The sequence below is a fragment of the Gymnodraco acuticeps genome, unplaced genomic scaffold (genome assembly GCF_902827175.1).
Source record: "Gymnodraco acuticeps unplaced genomic scaffold, fGymAcu1.1, whole genome shotgun sequence".
Lineage (NCBI taxonomy): Eukaryota > Metazoa > Chordata > Actinopteri > Perciformes > Bathydraconidae > Gymnodraco > Gymnodraco acuticeps.
This window is the reverse complement of record NW_022990206.1, coordinates 705,237-728,600: the sequence shown is the minus strand read 5'-3', so window position 1 is coordinate 728,600 and position 23,364 is coordinate 705,237. Positions and strand designations below refer to the sequence as shown.

General features: G+C 41.5%; 2 protein-coding genes across 4 annotated transcripts in view; both read right to left on the bottom strand.

The window, feature by feature from the left end:
* The window catches only part of tfeb (transcription factor EB), a 34,102-nt gene extending 26,721 nt beyond the window's left edge, over positions 1–7,381 (bottom strand). The window contains exon 1 of one of the 3 annotated variants that reach the window (XM_034218326.1): positions 6,923–7,381. The gene's annotated coding sequence lies outside the window, so the exon portion shown is untranslated. The remainder of the gene's footprint in view (positions 1–6,922) is intronic. The other 2 variants (XM_034218329.1, XM_034218328.1) reach the window with 2 other exon arrangements.
* Positions 7,382–8,017: 636 nt separating this feature from the next.
* On the bottom strand, positions 8,018–21,170 carry tmem183a (transmembrane protein 183A). Its single transcript, XM_034218364.1, has 8 exons — positions 20,959–21,170; positions 20,503–20,592; positions 11,829–11,999; positions 11,586–11,745; positions 11,170–11,350; positions 10,158–10,238; positions 9,879–10,034; positions 8,018–9,529 (listed from the first exon to the last, which is right to left on the bottom strand). The coding sequence occupies exons 1-8, from the start codon at positions 21,020–21,022 to the stop codon at positions 9,344–9,346; spliced, it is 1,089 nt and encodes a 362-aa protein (XP_034074255.1). The 5' UTR covers positions 21,023–21,170; the 3' UTR covers positions 8,018–9,343.
* Positions 21,171–23,364: the final 2,194 nt, after the last annotated feature.

Here is a 23,364-nt window from a genome sequence, read left to right as displayed (position 1 = left end):
CAGAGAGGAGGAAGAGATTATCCAATAAAGATGTCAATAGACTCGGGCAGGGTACAGTGCTGCTACTAAAGTTGCTTTGCATTTCAGCCCTTTCAAAATAAAGACAGCGCCAGCTATGGATTTTAGAAGGAGCATCCATTAAGTTCCTCAGCTATGCAGTTATATCACACCGGTTTATAAGAGATCTCCACTAAGACCGCTTGAATCCTGAACGTATAATGTTACGCTTGATCAATATATTAGTCACCTCTGGAAATAACTTATCTGAACAAGATCACCAAATGAGTCATGCCACTTAATTCAAGAAGTATTACAACAGCACTAGTTGATTTTGAAAGTGCAAAAGTTCCTCCGTCTTCCTCTTTTTATACACAAACACTTTATAGAAATTAATACCTGTTTAAATCACATGAATTCAAAGTAGAAAACAATATGGATTCTGGATTATTGACTAGTTCCTGGGACGCTGCAGAGGGACCCTCAAATATGTCTTATTTCATCTTAAAACAAAACAAGTGACAGAAATGTGATTCTTAAAAATAAGAATAATCTACAAGCTTTGAAGATATTGTGAAAGGTTGACAAATTGAAAATCCTGGCAGCTCAGTTAAGGCACAAAAATATGCATATTTCTAAATTCACCAGTGTGAACTAAAGGTAGAGGCATGTCTAGAGACTGGATTCAAGAGAGTAAATATTGTAGTCAGACTTAAAAAGGCCACAGCGAAGATCTTCATTTACCTTCAGCAAACAAACAGCTTCAGGATTAACTACATCCTGTAACATTAAGGGAACTTGGTGTTATAAGGCTTATGAGTCATAGGAAGGAGCCAACATTTTAAGAATCTTGTAAATGAATATTTAATTGCAAAATCAAAGACAAGTTTCCCTCAGCATAAATGGAAGAAAACACTGTCCTTTTGAATTATCATCAGGAAACACTTAAAGCAATGTGACCTTCAATATGCCCAAGGTAGCTACTAGCAATGTGAAGTAGAACAATTGTCCATCTTAAAGGTAGGGTAGGTAATTCACTTCAGATACACTTTGTATTATATTCCATGGAATGCTCTTAACATCCCGATAGCAATGAATACATGAAATGCTTTGACAATAAATACAACAAAAAAAACATACAAAAATGTCATCTGTGGAAGCCGTGGCGCTGTAAAAAGCACGGCCAATTATCTGAGCCGGCCTGGCTAAAATAACTGGATGGCCTACCTGCCTGTCAGCCTTCCATCTCGTGCACAAACTTATCTCGTGCCCCCATTGGTCATGTGCGCGTTCGTGTGTGTTGGAGGAGGGGCTCTGTAAGGAAGTCTGAAGGAAGGGGCAGATTTTTTTCGGCTGCATACTTTCAAATTCTAGCGCACTCAAGCTGGTTTCTCCATTCTTACCTACCCTTTAACTGAATAGCTTGATGTTATAACAGGTACAAAACAAGTCTGAATATGCAACCAAAGACATCACACAGTCATGTCATGAGTCATCAGTGGGTTTCTTTTAAATATCAACATATGAAACCAGACGAGATGTATCAATACTGAAATGTAATGTTGAAATAACCTTTTTATTCCCATTAGTCTACAACCATTGGAAAGAATACTAGGAATAAGCATAATGGAAAACCTGTTTGAGGAGCCCAGGGGGCATATTATTGAGGGAGCGCAGAGTTCATACAAGTGAGAGGCAGTGTTCAGTCGAACAACAGCAATGCCGACTGTTGAAAATACAAATCCTGTGGTTTGGGCGGTATTAAAAGCAGACAAAGAAATCAATCTTAAAATCTTCAACGCTGTATTGAGCCTTGAAAACACATTTTCCTGAAGCAAATCAGAATTATCTTAGGATATTCCACAAACCACAGGAACACTATCTTAAAAGATGTGAAACTGCAAGTGAAGAGTGAGATTATTATATATATTATATTTGGTTTGTATATGCTTATTTCGAAGAAAATCTTTTAAGGCAATTACAATACAATTTGAAAGCTTTGTTACAATATAGTCATACTTTCAACTTTAAGTGTGTTAATGTGGGAACAGTCAGGTCTTAAAAACATAGCTGAGATGATGAACATCTTTATACAGAGATAGCTATGAAATCACTGTGGGCCCCTGTTAGAGCTAAAGTTCCACAAAGCTACAACTGCCCACTGCGAGCTTCACCCCTGCAGTTCACACTAACAAGCAAATTGTCCAGCTGCACACAACAGGCCAGCTGCAGTTTGTGCACACAGATGCAGCAGAGACGCCATTCTTCAACAGAAAAGCGAGACTGCGTAAGACCCTCACTACTGTCTGTCCGTCAAAAGAGGATATGAAACAGTGGAGTGGAGATAAGATGAGGAAGTGGAGTCACACACTCAGCACATGCCCTCAAAATGCCCCACCCACGCTCACATCGGATAAATCATGGGTCATGTTGTCATAATAACACATGCTAATTGTCCATCCTGTGGTTCAAAAAGTCTGAGCTTAAAAACATATTCAGTAATTCCTTAGGTCTTTTTTATTTTTCAGAGAAAACCAAAACACCATAAAGACACTTCCCCTATGCTTCTTTTCCTGCTCCAGTCACGAAGTGGTGAAAACATTGTCCGGGTCACGGGAGATCTGTCCATATGGTGTATGGAGGAAGCTGTGTTTACACACACACCTGATGCTCTTTCACACTAGAGTATATACATTGCGCCTACTCAGTGCGCCTGTGTGTGTCCCACTGCCTTTGTTTACCTGAAGAGAATGAAACCCATCTCCAACACATTCAAGCGGGCTGAGTCCAATGAAGCTGAAAATATAACACACACACAAGCACACTTTTCCATACACACAGGATGTAAAGCTTGTGCTTACGTGTGCATTTGTGGGACAAGATTGTTCACCTTCAAACACAGAAAGGTTACACAAGCTATGGAAAAGTTATGCTCAAATCCAACCAGTAGTTTGGTTACGGCCCGTCCACACAGTGGCGTGCGTTGTCGCTTGCCGGCGGGCATGTCTGAAGCTAGACCAACAACCAATCACCTGAATCTCCCGCCCCGGACACACAAGCAGTAGTTTGATTGGCTAGAGCTTGTACTGGCATATGATTCGATTGGCTGACGCTTCCGTCGAAGCTTCAAAAGTTGAACATTGCTCAACTTTTGCAGCGAGCAACGCGGGCGAAGCTACGCTTCGCTCCCACAATGCAGTTCGGCGAAGCGTGACGTCACCCCATTCAAAGTGAATGGGCTGAAGCGTTGAAGCTTTAACGCACGCCGCTGTGTGGACGGGCCGTTATTCCAATATTTTAGATGGACAAAACGGTCCCCTCTGCGGACGGTTGTATTGCTTGAAACTGGACTATCTTTTCCTTGCTTGTAATCTGAGCAGGTTGCTACTGTTCTTTTGGAGAGAGTGTGATTAGTCTGCCAGGCATCACTGCTGCTCAACATAGTGGCTGGTCACCTCTGACCTTGCTAACAATGACCTCACCGCTCAGTGTGTTAACTAACCCCTGACCCTTCGTACTTTGTGTGCACTCTAACCCTAACGACTCCTCTATATGCATGTGTCCCATTTTTCCCCGTTTCTATTCTGTTCACATGCTTGTGTTGGCAAAGAGGGAGAGTGTGAGCAGATAAATGTCTCAACAGCTACACAGACACAATGCTTTATCATTTGTTCTCAACACAACTGGTTATGACGTCCAACGTTTGTTTTATAAAGATTTTCTGATACTGTGTTGCAGGCAGCTTTTATTGTAAGTTATCTTCTGTGATCTTTTTGACAGGATTTTAGTTCAGAGGCATTCTTAAGAATATTATATAATTACGCCAAGAGGCACATGATAGAATAACGAGGATATAGTTAACTTGTTAATTGTTTTATTGATATGAAGCAGCACTACATTAGTGTCACATTTCCAGACAGTTTTGTGCCAGATCACAATAGAGTAGATTTATCTTTTGTACACAACAGAAATGTTTTCATTCATTCATGGATTCGCTGAAATGAGGAGAGGCTGATAAAGGAGGTGAAAAGGAGAGACAGAGACAACCAAACAAAGATAGCTTGAGAAAGTTATTTTATCTGTCCAGGAGAACGGTAATTCCTGTTTAAACCATGTGACTACATAACTGCTGAACTAACTTGCGTGCTACTTCATTTTTATGTGGACCAAAATACACTCCAGTACTATGGCCTTAACTCACACCAACAACTCATTCACTCAGTGTCTGTGTGTTTATATTCATGAGTGTTAATACGCATTTACTGTGGTTGCCTGAGCCAAATAAACTACTCTCATGCATCAAAAAACACATTATTTCCTGACACCTGCAGCTGAACATGCCCCCATGCAGGGGCGCCGTATAAGAACGTATTAGAACATTAAGAAAAAAAAATGTAAGTAACCAATTTGATATCTTTTCATGGGGCCCAAAATACCTGGCGGCGCCCCTGCCCCCATGCATGTGGATACCCATCTGTGTCTCCGTTACAGTGAACAACAAAGTGCTGGAAGTTCTTGTTTCCTTCAGTGTCACTATCTGTTTTGCTTTTATATCAAAACACATTAAGGAAAACGCACATGCCACCAATAAACTATATTTGTGAGTGTGGTTGACCTCAGTGATCCAGCGCAACTTCCCTGAAACACTTATTTTCCTAGAATCAACTGAAAGCAGACCACCTTACTGTACCTAACAGGCATATTTCTACTAAGTCATTAAAAGGATTATTAATTGCTGATTGTTTGATTAGTGCCCTTTTTTAATGGTTATTGTGTGGTTTTCCATGGCTTCAGTTCCTTCAAAGACCTATTTCACAATCTATGTCATATATAATCATATACATAGTTTAATGGGATTGCTGTGCTCGAGATGTTCTATTTTGGTCATCTCACTTTATGAGCTGTCATCATAGCATCTCCTAACACAACATGGGCTCTAGATTAGCGCTCTCGCTAAAAGCTAAAGGGACATTTCTTAAGAAGTAAAAACAAAAGTAGTCAAGTCATGAATATAAGTAGAAACTTAACAGTTAGAAGCTATATTCAGACCTATTGAGGCTGTTCTGCTCTGACCATGATTTGGTTCCGTTAAGAGCTTAAGATGATCACAGAGGCCGATCGGAGAGGTCAGGGTGAAGTGTCAAACACTTGGTTGGTGTGATTTAGATGGTACACATATCTATAGCAGTGGTCCTTTTAAAGCCCAAGATCCCCGACCTTGGCCTTGGTGAAAGGCGAGATCTACCTATTGCAGAATTTAGTGAAAAAGACGACCCAGACAGTACTTCCAATTTGAGGGCTTTTATGCATCTGAATTACATCAAATCATTTGGTGCAACTTCCAATTTGATTAAACCAAGAACACAACATAACTAACATGTCAAAAAGGATAAATATATATATTTATATCATACCTATCATTTTAAGTTGAATTCATTCCTTCATTACAATCCTAAATATAAATGTATGTAGCTTATTTTCCATTTATTTGAGTGAATGTACATTATTTTGTTGACAGCAACAACAACAAAGAAAAAAAACACCATCTTGCAGTGAGCAGATAACATAAAGTGCCATTTTTAACTGTGAGGCTTATCCACTGAAGCTGCATGCAGGTGCAACATTTAACACCTGCTAACGGGGTGGTGGATGATAGGCTTACATCTAAAAACGTTATTAAAAGAAAAAACATTATTTTTTAACTTTTATTTTTTATCTACCCGCACCACACTGGTTGGTGACCACTGAGACAGGCAATCGGACCTACAGACTTCCGACAGACTATGGAGGGGTTAAAGTTAGACCTTAACCGTGGTAAATCTTCATATTTATCATGGGAGGTCATTATATATTGTAAAAGCGAGGGAAAAACACATAATATTGAGGTGGATTAATACATGTCACACTTTAAAGCAGCAACTTTTGCTGCAATGGTTTGTCCATATTCTACAATAAAACGAGTAAGGTTCCTTTAAAAATCACAGCTAAACTCCCAGTATATGTAAAACATTAAAACTGGAATAAAACGTTGACATTGCATTACTGGAAAGCATCAGGCTAAATACATCATTCACTCTGCATGCAGGCACACTACAAATAAACACACAGTATGTAAATTATGCTGCAGAGGGGATGAAGGGGGCATACATAGTCAGTGCTGCCTCCATTATTTGTATGTTTGCACCATGCAGGACTTTAAAGCAAAGCACTTGAATACGCAGCAGAGTATGTATGTAGGCCTACAGTTTACAGTCATAGCTTATACATAGAAGCATACCCCGGGGCTGAGGTGTTGTTACTGATACCGGCTGGCCACTGCTTATAAATGGCAAGAGCTTTCTACTGATGACAGTATAAAGGGGAAAGTGCTGCATTAGTGTCTAACCTAGTGGGTCCCAAAGTGGTAGCAGTGTCCTCTTCCAAAAAGGCTAACAGCTAAATGTGAATGTGTGCTATTCTCATACTATTATGTGAATTACTTTGTGCAATTCTTCATTTTTTTTCAATTTTAAATAAACTTTTGAATGTCCAACAATTATTCAATTTGGATTCATAATAACATAATCATGACCTGTACGCAAAGACTTAACGAATGATGCACTTTGATTTGTGATGGTATGTTAAGATTAAGGACAGTAGCTGTCAGCATGTTGCTAGCGTTACACGTCTAGTCTACAAAGCCTGAAGTGTTGTTTAACTATTTGTGTGATGATTAGCAGAAAGACAGTGATGCTTTCAATTGCCTAAGGACTTACATTAGATCATTTTCATTTTAAACTAAATTATTCTCTATAGGCTATCGCTCTATTTTGCATTTCAATCTGGAAATACGAAATTTGAATTAATGCTCGCCGGGGTTTCTAGAGTTAGTAGTAGTGTATTTGCAGAAGCTATTTTTCAGTGGTGGTGGTAAAATATCACTTACCAGCTCTGAAGGTCAGACAGACCGAAGTAAAGAAGTCAGGTTCACCAAAAGTGCGTGCCCACTTCTCTCATGCGCTCTGACAATACCGAACCCGGCCGCGACTATCGGGAGAGAAACACGTGTTAAAGAGGACAAGAAGCTCCTAAGAGTTTCAAGTTTCTATGTATTTCCACTGACTGCTACGGCGTGTACCACCACCACCACTGGCACGTCGGAGGCTAATTTGTTTTCGTTTTGTCCGTCGAGATGTTGTCAAACTCAAAGCGTCTGCGGTCACCTGTGCCACCACCAATGGCAAAGCGCAGACGGGATTGTGGGAAATGTAGTTTTTCCTCATATCTTCGACAGTGGTATTTCGAGGCGATGACGTTGTGCCTGTTGACTGCAGAGTTTTATGAGGTCCTCTAACTTTAGCTGGAGTTCCAAGAACTCGGACGGAGACAACTTTATTGTTTTAAACCGCCTGCAATTGAGACGCTTCTTTCAGTGATATTGTTTCATATTTATGACGCATTTTAGTTTAATTCCTGTTTCAGTGTGATGTGTCAGTGTTAGGATGCAGGGATGTGATGGAAACCATTTAAAATACAATAAAATACATTAGTATCTCTTCAAATTCTTATGTGTTCAACAATTTAGTGGAAACTGTCTTATTGACAGTATCTTTGTTTATTTGAGGATAATTTGTGTATTATGTTAAACCTCTTAATAGGTCCCATATACTGTTGATCCATGTCCAACTCCAAAACTCACATTTCTGTCTGTTTTATATATCCGGCATGTTGACAGGAGGCATGAGTTTATTTGTGGAGTTGTAAATACCATCTTGACGTCCCACAGCTGTATTTCAGGAAATGTGCAGTCCAGGTTTCTGTATAAAGTGCTGTTTTGTTTCTGAAGGAAATATAGCATGTTACAGTGCAAGTACACTAATATTCTTACATATAAAAGCAATGTGAAGGAGAGCCTTATTTTATTCAGTTAATGTTAGAGCACACCGGTAGTACCCAATAGGACAACAAGAGGGAAGCAAATTCTAAAAAGAAATTGAATGTTTAGTTAATCAACATTTCCTAAAACATATGACTGAATGCATTTTGAATGGGCAGTTTGAGTTTTTATTTCAGTGTAGTTTATTTATCAATGCAACTCATGATAAAACAAACAACTGCTGCTAATCAGAACATTCAGCTATCTTGATTTTTTTCCATCAGTGTGAAATCTTTGTGGTTAATTTAATATGTTTTCATGCACAAATAGATGCAAATCAATCCAGGTTAAATAGCTTCCACTATGTCTGATCCATGGATAGATTAATATAAATGATAGCTCTCCCAATACAATTCAAGAATGTGATTGGTATGATTCAACTCACATACAAGACTCATAAGACAGACCACTTCAAACTATTTGAGAACGTGATTCTACAAGAGAGACAGTACATGGCTCATAGTCAGCAAGATATTTTATAAGCCAAAAAACACAAGAAATCAAACATTGCCCAGATCAGGAGATAAGTAGATGACGACATCAGAGGTAAATCATCTTTGTCCCCTAATATTTACATAATACTAAGTGTGGCTGCCTTTAATTACATATATCAGCAAAACACACGATCTTAAAAGAATACAACTTTCTTGCTGCAACTTTGTCAAAACGCAAAATAAAGATGTTGTAAGCATAACAAAAGGGAGGGCAGAACAAATGTTTGAACCCATTCATTCACTTGTTAAAAATAAAACTTGTGTGACACATGTAGATTCAATATGCAACATGTTCTCGAATGTAAAATAACGCCAGATTTTGAGTCTTTGAATGCAACCGGGAGCTCAAATGTACATGTTCCTCTGGCATATCTGTAGGGCTGGGCAATAAATCAATATGTATCATCTATCAAATACCACTGGGATCATGTCACAGTTAATTTTGAGATAACAATGCAAAGCAATTTGACGAATGAGAAACTACTACTAATCTTTTGTAATTGTTCTTTATAAATTGTCGAGAGTACTGCCAATGTTCCTCTGTGGAGGTGACGGATTTGTTTTTTATGCATAACAAGCCCTAATATTATTAAGAGTAATGTTCACAGTGGACAATTCTGCAGGACATGATTTACATCTGGGATAAATGATGTTTAAATAACACTAAACGCTGGGTGTGGAGGTTGCCGTGGTGGATAGGCATGTAACAACGTTTGATTTTGAAAATGGGAGTGGGGTTTCCATCCCATCTATGGCCATCAAATGTTGACTTTCTTTAACAACAATTTTATCCAACACGATTAAACGATTAAAAAATGTTGATGGGGATAGTAAATTCCAAAAAGAGGTAAATAAACCTAATCCACGGTTCAGCAGTCAGGCTGAGATATCTGAAGACTTCTCATTGAATTGATGTCCTGCCAGAAGGGCATGGATCCTATATAAAGGCTGAGGAGGGGTACTGTGGGTGCCACCACTCCATGATCTTTACACTCTGTACGGGATCCAACACCACCTGGGTGCCGCCCTGATCCCCCCTCTTCTTCCCCCACCGGAGCGGAGAGTCCTGGAACAGCAGGCGGACACGGTGGTGGCGCATGTCTGTGCTAACGTTGATTGTGAACTACAAGAAGAGAAACAGACATGTTTGGATTTGAAGAGGAGACAAGGATACCCGGTACACCAGCCATTATCCAAAACGGTATTATATCCTTTGTGCGGAAGATAATATAGGCCAAAGCAGATTAATTTGGCAAAAATACAGTTGTAAGCATAACATGACAAATAGGGGAAGATATTCTGAATGTTTTGAAGGAGATTTACCCATGTCTGTCTGTCTTTATCCATTCTGATCTTTGATGTGGCCTCAATAAACTGATAAACTCTGATAGAGTCTCAGTCATAAACATGATGTCCTAATCCTTATGCCTAGTAAAAAAATTTTTTTAAAAAATCATATTTGAGTTACTCACGAGGGATAGCGACATGCCCATGACCACAGGGGTGAAGATGAAGTTGAGGGTGGTGACCTGAAGCATGTAGCAGTCAGAGTCTGGGTTCAGGTGGACATCTTCGTATTGTCTTGGCAGACACAAGGACTTGGCACAACCATTCTTACTGTGTCCCTGCTGCGAGGGAGATGACCACAGAAAGACACGAAAATAAACATGACAGCAGAAACAACGACTGACTATGTAAAAGGTTATCAAAACAAAAATAAGTTAATTTGGTTTTTTAAATGTTTTTCTTACATGCTTAAGAAACTTGAAGTTGAACTCCCATAATGCCTCAGGCCGGGTCCCTGAAACCTTTCTGACCCAGGACAGTAAACACTGCAACAGGGAACATTAAGCATATAACATCAACATTTGCACAGTGAGAGGAATACAAATGAAATATCGAGACATAATGTATACATTAGGGCTGTCAAACGTTTAACATTTTTAATCAGATTAATCACAGCTTAAAAATTAATTAATCATGATTAATCACCATTCGAACTATGTCCAAAATATGCCATTTATTTATGTATATTGTTGTGGGAATGGAAAGATAAATGAAAGAAGGCGGATATATCCATTTAACATACAGTATCTATGTTTATTATAACGTTTTTCTGCGTGTCAAAATGAAAGACAACCCACACACCTATCAATCATCAAACCGTGGGGTCTTAATTCATTACGTGTTGATTTCTATCAACGGGGGAGTACGTAGTACGTCGACAGAGGAGGGGGGGGGGGGGCGGCGGCGGCGGCTAGTGGAGTACTTCGTGACCATAGAGTGTGAACGTTGTGATCAGCTGTTTTAGCGCAGTGGACTACCGGAGAGAATTACAGCAGGAGCACACGCTTGCCTCGGGGAGGGAGAAAAAGAGCCAGAGCGCCCACAGCGGAGAATAAACAGAAGGGCAACCATGGCAACCATGCGCGGGAAGTCTTCTTCGCTGATTTTGTGGCAGGACTACATCGCCACTTACAGGCCTGGCATATGTACTACAGCGTCTCCAGCGCTTTCGAGCGGTCTCGTGTGAACGGACACGTTTCTGGTGCCTATTGCGTGTGGACGGAAGACTTTTTTGATATCGATTTCAGTGCATTTGCGTTATCGTCCGGCTCCAGCCTAACATGGGTGGTCGTGGAAAGCCTGTTTGGCCATGAGCAATTTCCATGAAAAAGTCGGATCTATTAATTACAAGGACTAACAATATATTAGCTCCATGTCTGTATAGTAAAGTGACTGATTGCAAATCAACTAATTTACCTTGGAGTTAAACAAGGTTGTGGGCGTGGATTCTGGCAGGGCAGGAATTTTTGAGACACGCAAGCTGAACGGCTCATAGAAATGGAAAAGGGAGCGAATCACACGTGCACGTAAAGAGCCCATCCTGTCAATACAGTCAGGCTGGAGACGTAACGGCAGGTCAGTATTAATCTTGTAGTGCCTGGAGATGGAAGGTGAAAGGGAGAGAAAACATGTTAATTAAACAAAGTGTCAGTTTACTCGATTTGTTCTGCCAACTTATTTTACCACAATCAAAAATGTATCTTGTCAACATGTCATTTAATACTAAAAAAATGTGTAAATGAAAGCCTGGAGGTTTTTTTGGTTCACTATAAAGTAACCTGTACACAAATATTGGCTGGTGTCCACTGACTTGATCAATAAAACCACCTCACCTTCTGTAAATCCTGGTCCAAAAAGCTCCAGTGCAAGTGACAGTCCAGGCATTCTTGCAGATCAGAGCGAATCTGCACACATCCTCAGGCCGAATGTAGGAGGCAAGCATTAACCAAATATCCACTGGATACTGCCCGCCATCACCGCTCTCACTGCTTTCTGTGAAAAAAATAAGCATGTAAACATTTGGTCCTGCATTTTCATCTCATACATTTTCTCAGTAAACTTTAAACAAATAATACCCTTTCTCCTCTTGTTTTTCTTCTTGCTGGCATCTTTAGTTTCGTTTTCTCCATCTTCTTCGGGATCGAGGTCATCACTGCTGTCCAAAGCGTTGGCTGCCACACTCACTGAAGACGAGAGGACCTCCTCTACAGCACCATGAGATGCTTCCAGGCCGCACAGTAATTTTACTGAAACACGGAAAAACGCACTTAAATGATCTGTCCAGGCATTTATTTAGCTAAAAATGTGATATTTAGACAACAAGCAAACATTTCCAGCATCACAAATGTAAGTTATATAGGGCGCTTGAAAACATTTTCAGGTGCTAGCTGAAACATGAGGTGCTGTGTTGCCAGATCTTGCAAGTGTGTGTTGCTGAGATCAGAAAATGTTGTCTCAAGCAAAGTACATTTTTCTCCAGATGTGTCGTCTGAAGAATGTCATTTGGGGGAAAGTCCGGAAGATATGTGGCTTGCGGAAATAGGTGAACTATTTAATCTGGTGACTATGTGGCGAAAGGATCGGTCCTAATCATACAGTCTATAATAATGGTTATAATCTGTTTTCACGTTCACTTCTCCCAAAATATTTAATGGATTGTAACCTGTCCCTAGTCATTTAAAAAAAAAAAATCCCAACGAGGAGGGGCGAAACCCACGTGACACAGATACAGGATATTAGGCTTGTTTGAGATGAGCGAGACCGACGCAGACCTGTGCGATCGCCGTCTTGCTAGTGCGTTGCATGATGGTTAGTCATTTTGTCCGACTTGGGCTGCATCTCAGGTCGGTTAAATGGAATCCTTGCGTCCTTCACTTGCGTCCTTTCCCTACGTTTAGTCCCTCCCACCAGGGAAGCATGGAGAGACGCAAGGAAACCACGAGAAGCAGGGAAATGAGTTTAAGAGCAATGGGACGTCCTTTCCTCCGGAGCGTCACGTGAAGCGGCGTCCGTTTGTGATGACGCTGCACAGCTGTTCGTCTGACAGCAGCTCTGTCCCCGTTGTTTTCACAAACACCCCTGCCTCTGTTAGTACACATTTACTGACATAAACATTTGTATCATCTGTTGTAGACCCAAATACATTAAATTAAATAAGAACTCATTCTCAAAAAAGATAAACGCCATTCTTAAAATGTATAAACGAGCAATAGTTAGATTAATATTGATTAGAGTGCACAATAGAAATAAAATAATTCAGAGAAGAAAAAGAGATATGTTATCTATCAAAACCCAGTTAGATTAACATTAACTGCACACTTTGTTTGTGTGGATATGTAGCAAATTAACATTTTAAATAGTACTTAATAGTACTTTTGAGAACTCCCCCGGCTGCAATCGGCTATTCTCGTCTACTTTCGAGGCGAGCCGCAACTCATCTCCAGGGCCGTCCCTCCCTACAGGCCGATCATGCAGGCTGCATGGGGCATCACATTGCGCAGGGGGCCTCGGCTTATGAGCTTATGAGTCAATTATATGTTTTCATGTTTTTATTGAACACACCATGTAAACATTCACAGTGCAGGGTGGAAAAAGTATGTGAACCCCTAGGCTAAAGACTTCTTCAAGAGCTAATTGGTGTCAGGAGTCAGCCAACCTGGAGTCCAATCAATGAGACGAGATTGGAGGTGTTGGTTAAAGCTGCCCTGCCCTATAACAAATACACACCAGTTTTGAATTTGCTATTCTTAAGAAGCATTGCCAGATGTGAACCATGCTTCGCACAAAAGAGCTCTCATGCGGCTTTCACACCAGCGCTTTTCCCTTTCTAGCTCTGAGCGGGAGCTTTTCTGGTTCAGCTCCGGTTTCCCTTTTCTGCTCCCACTCTGTTCACACCGCCCAGAGCTGCCGCTGCTGCGTCATGACGTCACCGTTTACGTGCCTGCTTCATGTATCTCTAAAAGCCTTGATGTTCATCAGTCCACGGTAAGACAAATTGTCTATAAATGGAGAAAGTTCAGCACTGTTGCTACTCTCCCTAGGAGTGGCCGTCCTGTAAAGATGACTGCAAGAGCACAGCGCAGAATGCTCAATGAGGTGAAGAAGAATCCTAGAGTGTCAGCTAGAGACTTAAAGAAATCTCTGGCACATGCCAACATCTCTGTTGACGAATCTACGATACGTAAAACACTGAACAAGAATGGAGTTCATGGGAGGACACCACGGAGGAAGCCACTGCTGTCCAGAAAAAACATTGCTGCACGTTTGAAGTTTGCAAAAGAGCACCTGGATGTTCCACAGCACTACTGGCAAAATATTCTGTGGACAGATGAAACCAAAGTTGAGTTGTTTGGAAGGAACACACAACGCTATGTGTGGAGAATTCAAAGGGTTCACATAATTTTTCTTGCAACTGTAAGTTAAATGTCAAACTTTTGCCAATTGCCATTCACGACATGAAGAACGCATAGCATATAGGCTAATGGAGATGCAGTTATTTCCAGCATTCTTTATTTACCATTCATTCAAGTATTTTATGCCTTTTATCTACTAATGTACAGGAGGAAGAGTGATAAACTGTCTGTCAAGTTGACTTACATAACAGTTCAAGTTTACAGCCTAAAAAACATGGAGCATTTTTTTCCCTTTTATTAATTTGTATGTCAATTTGCACATTTCATGGTGACGCTCAGCCTCTCCCCTTAACAGTCATCATCATGTCAACCACAACACAGAGAAATACTGATAGACATGTGTGTGTAGTTGTTGATACATCGCTGACAGAGGGAACTAGAATACAGATTTAAGAAATATCAGTTTTTGAGCATGTAATAAGCATGTTTTGTCTTGACTATACAACTATATTATAATAAAATAATATAGTATTTATATTATTGAATTGATTATTATTATTAGTAGAAATAGTTTATTTGCATTAATTATATTTTAATCTTTTTGAGGCTAGTATTTGGCAGGAAATGCAGACGTATTCACCTGTAGACGCATACTGAACGACATGCACATTTACCATTTTCCTCACTGTATAAAAAAGTAACTGTGTTGATAATAATAATAAACAGGAATTATATTTGCAAAGTAGCCTACTTTGTTTCCAAAAAAAAAGAAGTTCACTCCTGTCGGTGGGGGGCGGGGCCTCATCTATTGTCGCTTGGGGCCCCAAGTTGGCCAGGGACGGCCCTGCTCATCTCAAACAAGCCTATAGACAGGGGTGCACATAACTTTTTTAGTGAGTTACTCAGATGAGTACCATGGGACAGCGTTTGGTACTCACCCCACACAAAGCGTGGTCCTCCTCAGTGTCTCCTTCACTGTCCTCCATTTACACTTCTTGCATGCTAGATGATGAAGATGATGGAGATGATGAAGATGCACCACCCTGTCTCTTTTTAAGCCTCTGATTTGCTTTCTCCAAAACTTGTTGCCAAAACTGTGAAGTCCTTGCATTTCATGAGGCCAAGTTGGAGGATCAAATACTAAGAAATTATCACATGACTTGAAGTCTTATCTGATTTCAGATGTGGGAAGTTACTAAGTACACTTCTTCAAGTACTCTACTTAAGTACAATTTTGAGATATTTGTACTTTACTTGACTTTGATCTAATTTGTAAAATTAGCTGCACCTTTACCAGCTTTGAGAACACTTTAATGATCAATCATTACAAAACATATCATATATATTATTCTGAAATGGACCAATCTGCACAATGACTACTTTTACTTTTGGTACTTTAACTATATTTTGATGATAATACTTTTCTAATTTTACTTGAGTAACATTTTGAATGCAGGACTTTTATTGTAACAGAGTAACACTCTGGTACTTCTACTTTTACTCAAGTACAATATCTGAGTACTTCTTCCACCTCTGTCTGATTTCAAACTCTTCCACCCTGAGGAAGTTTGCAACTGTGTGTTTTACTCCACTTTGTTGTAAATCAAACTGCAGCAGCTTGACCACAGAGCGTGAACGTTGTGATCAGCTGATTTTGTGCAGTCTCCAGTGTGCGCAGGGCACAGAATGTGCACAGGGGAGTCTCCCACTGCAGCCAGTTGGCGGAGTTTTGGCACAATTATGTTGTTCATACCGACGTTAACCCTGTCTGTGCACACGGCGACCAACTCTGTTGTCCGGTGATCTAAGCCTCTGCCTCCTGTAAGCTTCACAGGTCCGTCGGTTATGTCCTGCGCGGCTCGGCCGGCACCCAGTTTAGTCAGTCACAGAAAGTCCTAAGAGTTTTTGCAGGAAGCGAAACGGCAACGTAGCTGCTTAATGTCTTTGTTTTTTTTCTACATGTCTCGTAGTTTACTCCATTGACTGTTGACAAGAAATATGTGTAGACGAAATATGTGTTTTGTTTAGATATTTTAAGGTACGCAAAGGCGTGTAGTGACACAAGTGACGTTACGCAATTCAGATTTTTGACGCGCATGCGTACCAGTTATGTGCACCCCTGCCTATAGACTCTCAGTGCGTCGTCGTCTCTGGCTGCAGTCACTGAAGCTGTGTTCAAATCTATGGCTCAAATAAGACTTTTTGGCCAAGACGCAGGCAACGTGAGACGGCACAACAGTAGACTCCTTTATGGTTGTTGAGCTATACCACAGCCTTAAAGGTCCCATGTCGTGCTTTTCTGGTTATTACCCGTCCCCTTGTGTGTTATGAAGGTTTTTATGCATGTAAACGGTCTGCAGAGTCAAAAACCCTCAAAGTACACCCTGTAGCGAGTAAAACTCTAACACAAAAAATACCTCCCCAAAACGCTACGTTGGAGATTTCTCATTTTCTTCCTGGGTATCGCTACTAGGGATACCCAATAGCCACGCCCAGAGCTATGGCCGCACCCTCTGCCAGCCTTTCACAAAGCAAAGCTTCACAAACCTTTCAGCGATTCATGCCGGATATGTACAGCGTAGGGCACTGAAGAACGATGCTGTTCCTACTTTGTTTGGACCAGCGGGAGATTCGGGTACACAACCTGCAAGTATTCATTGTTGTTTGTGTATTTATGATGTTTAAAACAAACAAGGTATCTACCACGACTGTTTAAATGGGTAAACGTTTTTCGGACTAATACGTGGGATTGCGGAGAAATGCTCTCCGCAGACCCATGCTCACAGTGTTGTAAACCTTTTTCTTACTCAATATCAAGCCACACTTATTTTTGTACTTCGGCTGTGAGTGTTTGTGTGTGCTCAGGATGAGTTTTGCTTGTTCTAGCTGTATCGCCAAGCCTGTCTGCTCCTTAAAGCACCCAGATATTGTTCTAAACTGTATTAAAGTAAACAGGTATTATCTTGAACTGTATTGAAGTGAACATGTATTATTTGGGACTGTTTAAAGTAATCCTATATATCTAAACCTTCTTACTTACACTCCATGACCCAGAGACCCTGACACACACACATACACCTCCTCCTGTCTTCATGCAGCACACACACATAAACTCCTTAACCCAGATATCAGCAACACACACACATATGCCTCTGCTTATCAGCATGCACACACACACATACACTTTCCCTCACTAACACACACACGTTCTTTTTTCAAGGTTCCTTGCTGGGAATAATCCGAAGCACCAATATATCTGTGTACAATGTTTGATTGTTTTAAAAGAATAGCTTGTGTGAAACCTTCCCTGGGAAATTAAAGGAGTTGGGTCCGGTGGAAGATAAGAAGTGGCTGTCCACCTCAAAATATATCCATATATACTGTTGTGTAGTCATGCAAAATGGCCCCTGTTTCTGACTGGCTGGTCCCGATATCTGTATCGCACGGCAGTAGAGCGGGGAGCCCGGAGTGCTCTGTTTCAGGGCACTCTGTATTTCGTATTGTGTTTTTTACTGTATTAAAATCAGATTATTGTTATAACTTTTATGCCGGTGTGTTGAACTCCCTCTTTTATCAATCTGACCAGGCTCATCTAACGGACGGCGCGGAGCACAGGTGGGCTTTAAGCCACAGATATTGTGTTTGCTCCTACAATTTGGTGACCTTCCGACGTGATGAGTGCTGGTCTCTAGAAGGACAACCGACAGCCAGCGGACGAATTTCAGTCCAGGGAAGGATACCTGCACACCATTGACAACTAAACAGCTGGGGACAGCTGGAGCCAGTGTGCGGCGGGGAAACCACCTGCTAGGACCAGGGGACGACATCAGGACGGATCTGGCTCTCGTCAAGGAGGTCGACTCGGAAGCTGTCATCAGCAGACTGGAGGAGAAGGACCTCGAGGCGTCGTCAGCGGGCCGGAGTACCGGGAGGCATCATCAGCGGGCCAGAGAAGGAGGATCGGGAGGACATCTCTCCAGCAGTCGACTCGGGAGGCGTCATTAGCAGGCCAGAGAAGGAGGATCGGGAAGACATCTCTCCAGCATCGACCCGGAAGCCGCCGTCAGCGGATCGGGGGGACAAAGACACGGCAAGCCAAGACGGCACCGGGGACTCCACTCCAGGGTGGGAATTTCACGACGGCCACGACGGCCATGGCCGTCGTTGCCCCGCACTTTGGCCGTGATGCCCTGTGAAAAAAAATGCAATTCACGGCCAAAGTGGCCTTGGTGCCCCTGTCAAAAGTTCCAGTGTAAACAACGCTAGTGAAGTCATATTAGTGCGCGCAGTAGGATAGTCCCGTGCCTGTGGATCAGAGCGATTGCTCTGCTGTGATTGTTCCGTCAGAAATGCCTGTAGGGGCCCGACAGCCTCCTCCTCAGCCGCGGGAGCAAGACAAGCACAGGTAAGCAAGCGGACCAAGCTGTTTTGATATGATTTAACTGAAGTATGTGGTAGTATTTGAAAGGACTTAACATTTACGTGTTTATAGAAAGTACTATTGATAGGTAATTACCATTGTATTAGCCTATTTAAAGTCGACTCGTTACATTTTGTCATGAAAACTAGCGATAGCTAGCTAGTTTGGATAGCGCTAACGTCTTCCCTTCAAGGGGTCTACATCTAGTGTTGCTTCTACAAGCTAGCAGATAGCTGTCACCTTTGAATCTAGTATTTTTCTTGCTAAGCGGTTTTGATATAATACATGACTGACTTATGTGGTTTATGGCTGAACTTAACGTATACGTTTAAGAAACACTATTGCTATTCAGCCATTTGTAAAACGACGGGTGTTGACGTTAGTGCTACAATTTTCAGTCATGTTGATTGACCAGCGTCATTTAACCAAACGGCCTTTGTGCCCTGTCATGTGGCCTTTGTGCCCTTAAAAAAAATGTGAACGGGAAGGCCAAATGGCCTTGCCCCTAAAATGACGAAATTCCAAGCCTGCTCCACTCTCCGCTGAAACAGGTTGATATAGCCGTGGACTCTGTTCCAATATCCCATTTTTGAGGAACTTTGTTTCAATATCCCATTTTTTGAAGAACTTTGTTTTAATAACCCATTTTTGGAGGGAGAAGCTGCCCCTTCCCCTTCGTACCAAATGCCCTGGCTGGCTTACGCGTCGGAAGAGGACGAGCACGATGACTCAGCCGACAAGGACAATTTTTAACATATTTTGGTCTCCCTCCATATTTTGGACTGTTCCTAAAGGTTTAAAGTGCTCTAAATCCCAGCTTCTGATGGATTTATATAAATGTTGGGGAACAGACAGTAGAAAGGAATGACAGTAGGTTATGTTTCAAATGCTGTGTATAAATTGATCTCTGAAGGAGAGATCAAAAGAGGGGTTAAAGCACCCAGATATTGTTCTAAACTGTATTAAAGTAAACAGGTATTATCTTGAACTGTATTGAAGTGAACATGTATTATTTGGGACTGTTTAAAGTAATCCTATATATCTAAACCTTCTTACTTACACTCCATGACCCAAAGACCCTGACACACACACACACATACACCTCCTCCTGTCTTCATGCAGCACACACACATAAACTCCTTAACCCAGATATCAGCAACACACACACATATGCCTCTGCTTATCAGCATGCACACACACACATACACTTTCCCTCACTAACACACACACGTTCTTTTTTCAAGGTTCCTTGCTGGGAATAATCCGAAGCACCAATATATCTGTGTACAATGTTTGATTGTTTTAAAAGAATAGCTTGTGTGAAACCTTCCCTGGGAAATTAAAGGAGTTGGGTCCGGTGGAAGATAAGAAGTGGCTGTCCACCTCAAAATATATCCATATATACTGTTGTGTAGTCATGCAAAATGCCCCCTGTTTCTGACTGGCTGGTCCCGATATCTGTATCGCACGACAGTAGAGCGGGGAGCCCGGAGTGTTCTGTTTCAGGGCACTCTGTATTTCGTATTGTGTTTTTTACTGTATTAAAATCAGATTATTGTTATAACTTTTATGCTGGTGTGTTGAACTCCCTCTTTTATCAATCTGACCAGGCTCATCTAACAGACGGCGCGGAGCACAGGTGGGCTTTAAGCCACAGATATTGTGTTTGCTCCTACATCCTGCAGCAGCCCGCAGCAGTGTGTGTGTCTGTGTGTGTGTGAGCAGCAACGAGCCTGTCAGCTTCTCGACCAATCAGAGCACACTGGGCTCACAGGGAGGGGGGGCAGGAGCTCGAACAAGCCGTTTAGGACAGAGTGAATACCAGTAAATACGCATACTTTACAGAGATAATGTATGAGAAACCAATGTGAGTTTGGAAAATTGCACAGTATAAATCTATTTTAGTATACCTCAACAATGGCATTATGATCAGTAGAAATGGCCATGACATGGGACCTTTAATGCACATCAGCTTACCTTCTTTTTCAACTGCATTTGCAACAGCCTTTTTCAGCCTCCCTGACTTCACAACGGCTGGGTCGGCATCAGCATAATCAGCAACGGTCACTAGCAAGAACACAATTATTTTCTTATGATTATATTGTTAAAAGTGATATGTATTGATAAAATGACATGACCACAGCAGACCGTAGCATGACCACTAGTAGCGGTAAGTTAGGTAACAGCCGTAACAGCCCACCTGTCATATGAGTTACATGTACAGTTATATTCCTTTTGGCCCTTGCTATTAACCTTACTGGAAAAGAAACACTGAAGTTGATCTTGGCAAGTCCTCGTGTTTGACTATAATGCATTTAACACTGAACACATAATTACAACTCGATTATGTAAACAGAAGAAGGAAGCCGGCCGGGGAGTGCTAACAGTGGGCGGGCTAAAGTTAGCTTGCTTGCTAATGAAAAAGTAACCTACCTGATTCCGAACAAACGTCCCCTGCCTTAAATTTCAGCCGTTTTCTGTTCCCTTTCTTGGGCATATCGACACAAATGATCTGTGGACGCTTAACGGGCCTGCTGGTTCTGCCATGTCGCTATGGCAAGCCGGGGTAGAAAGAAAGAAAGAAAAATGAGAGAGAAATTGAAAAATGTTCCGCCAGGATCTTCAGCCATCATGGAATGACGTGCTGCTACAAGTAACGCGAGATTATCGTTGACGTTTTCTCGATCTCCTGATTTACTGCCACCTGCTGGTCATTGCAAGCATTACACGGACTTCTTGTGACCAACAGTTTAGAAAAGAGGGGTAAATCCATGGATTTCACTGTGTTAAAAAAAACTGGTGGGGGCATTTCTCCAGATTTAACGTCAGCATAGCAGAAGACAAAATATGTCCCACTCCTGTGGGTGTTGAACCAAGAGCACCTGCATGAAAAACCAATTCATAGACCTCTGGACCACCAATGTGTTTTTAGAGCAATGAACGCCCAACTATAGATCTTGCTGTGATGTGATTTTGAGTGAATTAGTACCTTTATGCACACAACGAGCACACAGGTTTGGAGGACAGAACATGACATGAGTAAAAAAAACAATTCATAAATACAGCAATAAATACATGTGGAAATAAATACAGGAATAAATAAATAAGTATGGAAAAAATACAGGAATAAATAAAACAAGACACAATAGATAAATATGGATGGAAATAAATGTATAAATAAAAGGATATAAGTTGAGAATAAAACAGAACACACATTATATATATTGAATGTATTTCTACATTTATTTTCTTATATATTTATTAATGTAAGTTTGTGCGTGTTTCACACAATGTTGTTTTGCTATAGCCTTGTATTATGTGGATACGACAACCTTTATAACAATTGTACTTTCAATTGCTCTGAAAGTTTCAACAAGTGCACGTGTCTTTAACCATATCTTTGAGTTGCTGTTATATTTTATTTCACTTCCTCTGACCAGCACCATTTTAATTTGGAAGCTTCGTGTCAAGTTGTACACAGTGCAAGGAGAAACACAGTGACTCTTCCCTCTTCAACAAATATTTTTTAAAGCCTCTTTAGTTTCTCACCTGCTTAGCCAGAGTAAAACACTTTTGTGTGCACAAACTAGAGGGGGACAGCAAACACCAGTGTGATTTTGGTGGGAGCACGACTACCCTGGACAAAGTTACGGGGGTGCCAAATCCGGCAGCACCAACACCTGGTCTGCCACATGTGGAAGTCCCTCTTTAGTTTCTCACCTGCTGAGCCCAGAGTAAAATGATTGTGTGTGCATAAACTAGAGGGGGACAGCAAACACCAATGTGATTTTGGTGGTGTGACTACCCTGGACAAAGTTACAATGCGGGTGCCAAATCCGGCAGCACCAACACCTGATCTGGTGGGAGGGGCGGCCCTGATACTACTGCAGTAGTACTACAGTATACTACTGTGTATACAAATGAGATAACATGGGAAGAAATCTTCAATAAGAAAAAAAATAACTACTGCATTCTATTTAGTAGGCCTACTGCAGTTACAGTGTTCTCCACGGAGACAAATGAACACTCACATGTTCTGAGAATGATGTTTGCAAACTGAACCCCTGCAAGGGGATCTGGGGGGAAACCCATCCCCTTGTGTTATGAAGGTTTTTATGCATGTAAACGGTCTGCAAAGTCACAAACCCTCAAAGTACACCCTGTAGCGAGTAAAACTCTAACACAGAAAACCTGTCTATGCATGCCCCAGAACGCCTCGTTGGAGATTTCTCTTTTTCTTCCTGGGTACAGTGATGTGCCCATACCCAAATGGAACCATTGGTCCAAATGGACCGATCCGTGGAGCCGTTACGTTACGTCCACGGAGCCGTTACGTTAAGTCTGTGGATTGGTCCAAATGGACCAATCCGCGGACTTCCTCACACACACACACTCAATCTTTTCTCAGCTGCAGCTCCGCCGATTTCTCCTTCCTGAGACGGTGGGACGCGGCGAGGCTGTGAGTCGGTGTGTGAGCACACACACAAACTCCCAGCCAAGCTGCGGGTGTGTGTGAGTGTTCGGGCTGGGTTATGCTGTGTCTCGCTGTCTCGCAGACGGCCACTGGGCTCTAGGGAGGGGGGGCATGAGCTCCAACGAGCCGTTTAGGACAGAGTGAATACACATACAGACATGGGCGTAATTTCTACTGGGGACAGACATGTCCCCCCCACTTTTCAAAATCCCATTTTTGTCCCCCCCACTTTTTAAATGTGTTTATTATTATTTTTTTATGGTGTAGTCCAAACGATAGCTGGGGATTCTGGGTAGTGTAGTGTCTTCTGCCATCCTTTACTCAGAAAAAATATTTGTTTCTCCGAATCGAAGGGGAAAAATACA

Excerpts from the sequence above, each read along its gene's own strand:
- tmem183a (XM_034218364.1), bottom strand. The coding sequence starts at position 21,022 with ATGCCCAAGAAAGGGAACAGAAAACGGCTGAAATTTAAGGCAGGGGAC. Across the intron at positions 10,239-11,169 it reads CAACCTTGTTTAACTCCAAG|TGTTTACTGTCCTGGGTCAG; the intron begins GTAAATTAGTTG and ends TCCCTGTTGCAG. Across the intron at positions 10,035-10,157 it reads ACTTCAAGTTTCTTAAGCAT|CAGGGACACAGTAAGAATGG; the intron begins GTAAGAAAAACA and ends TCTCCCTCGCAG.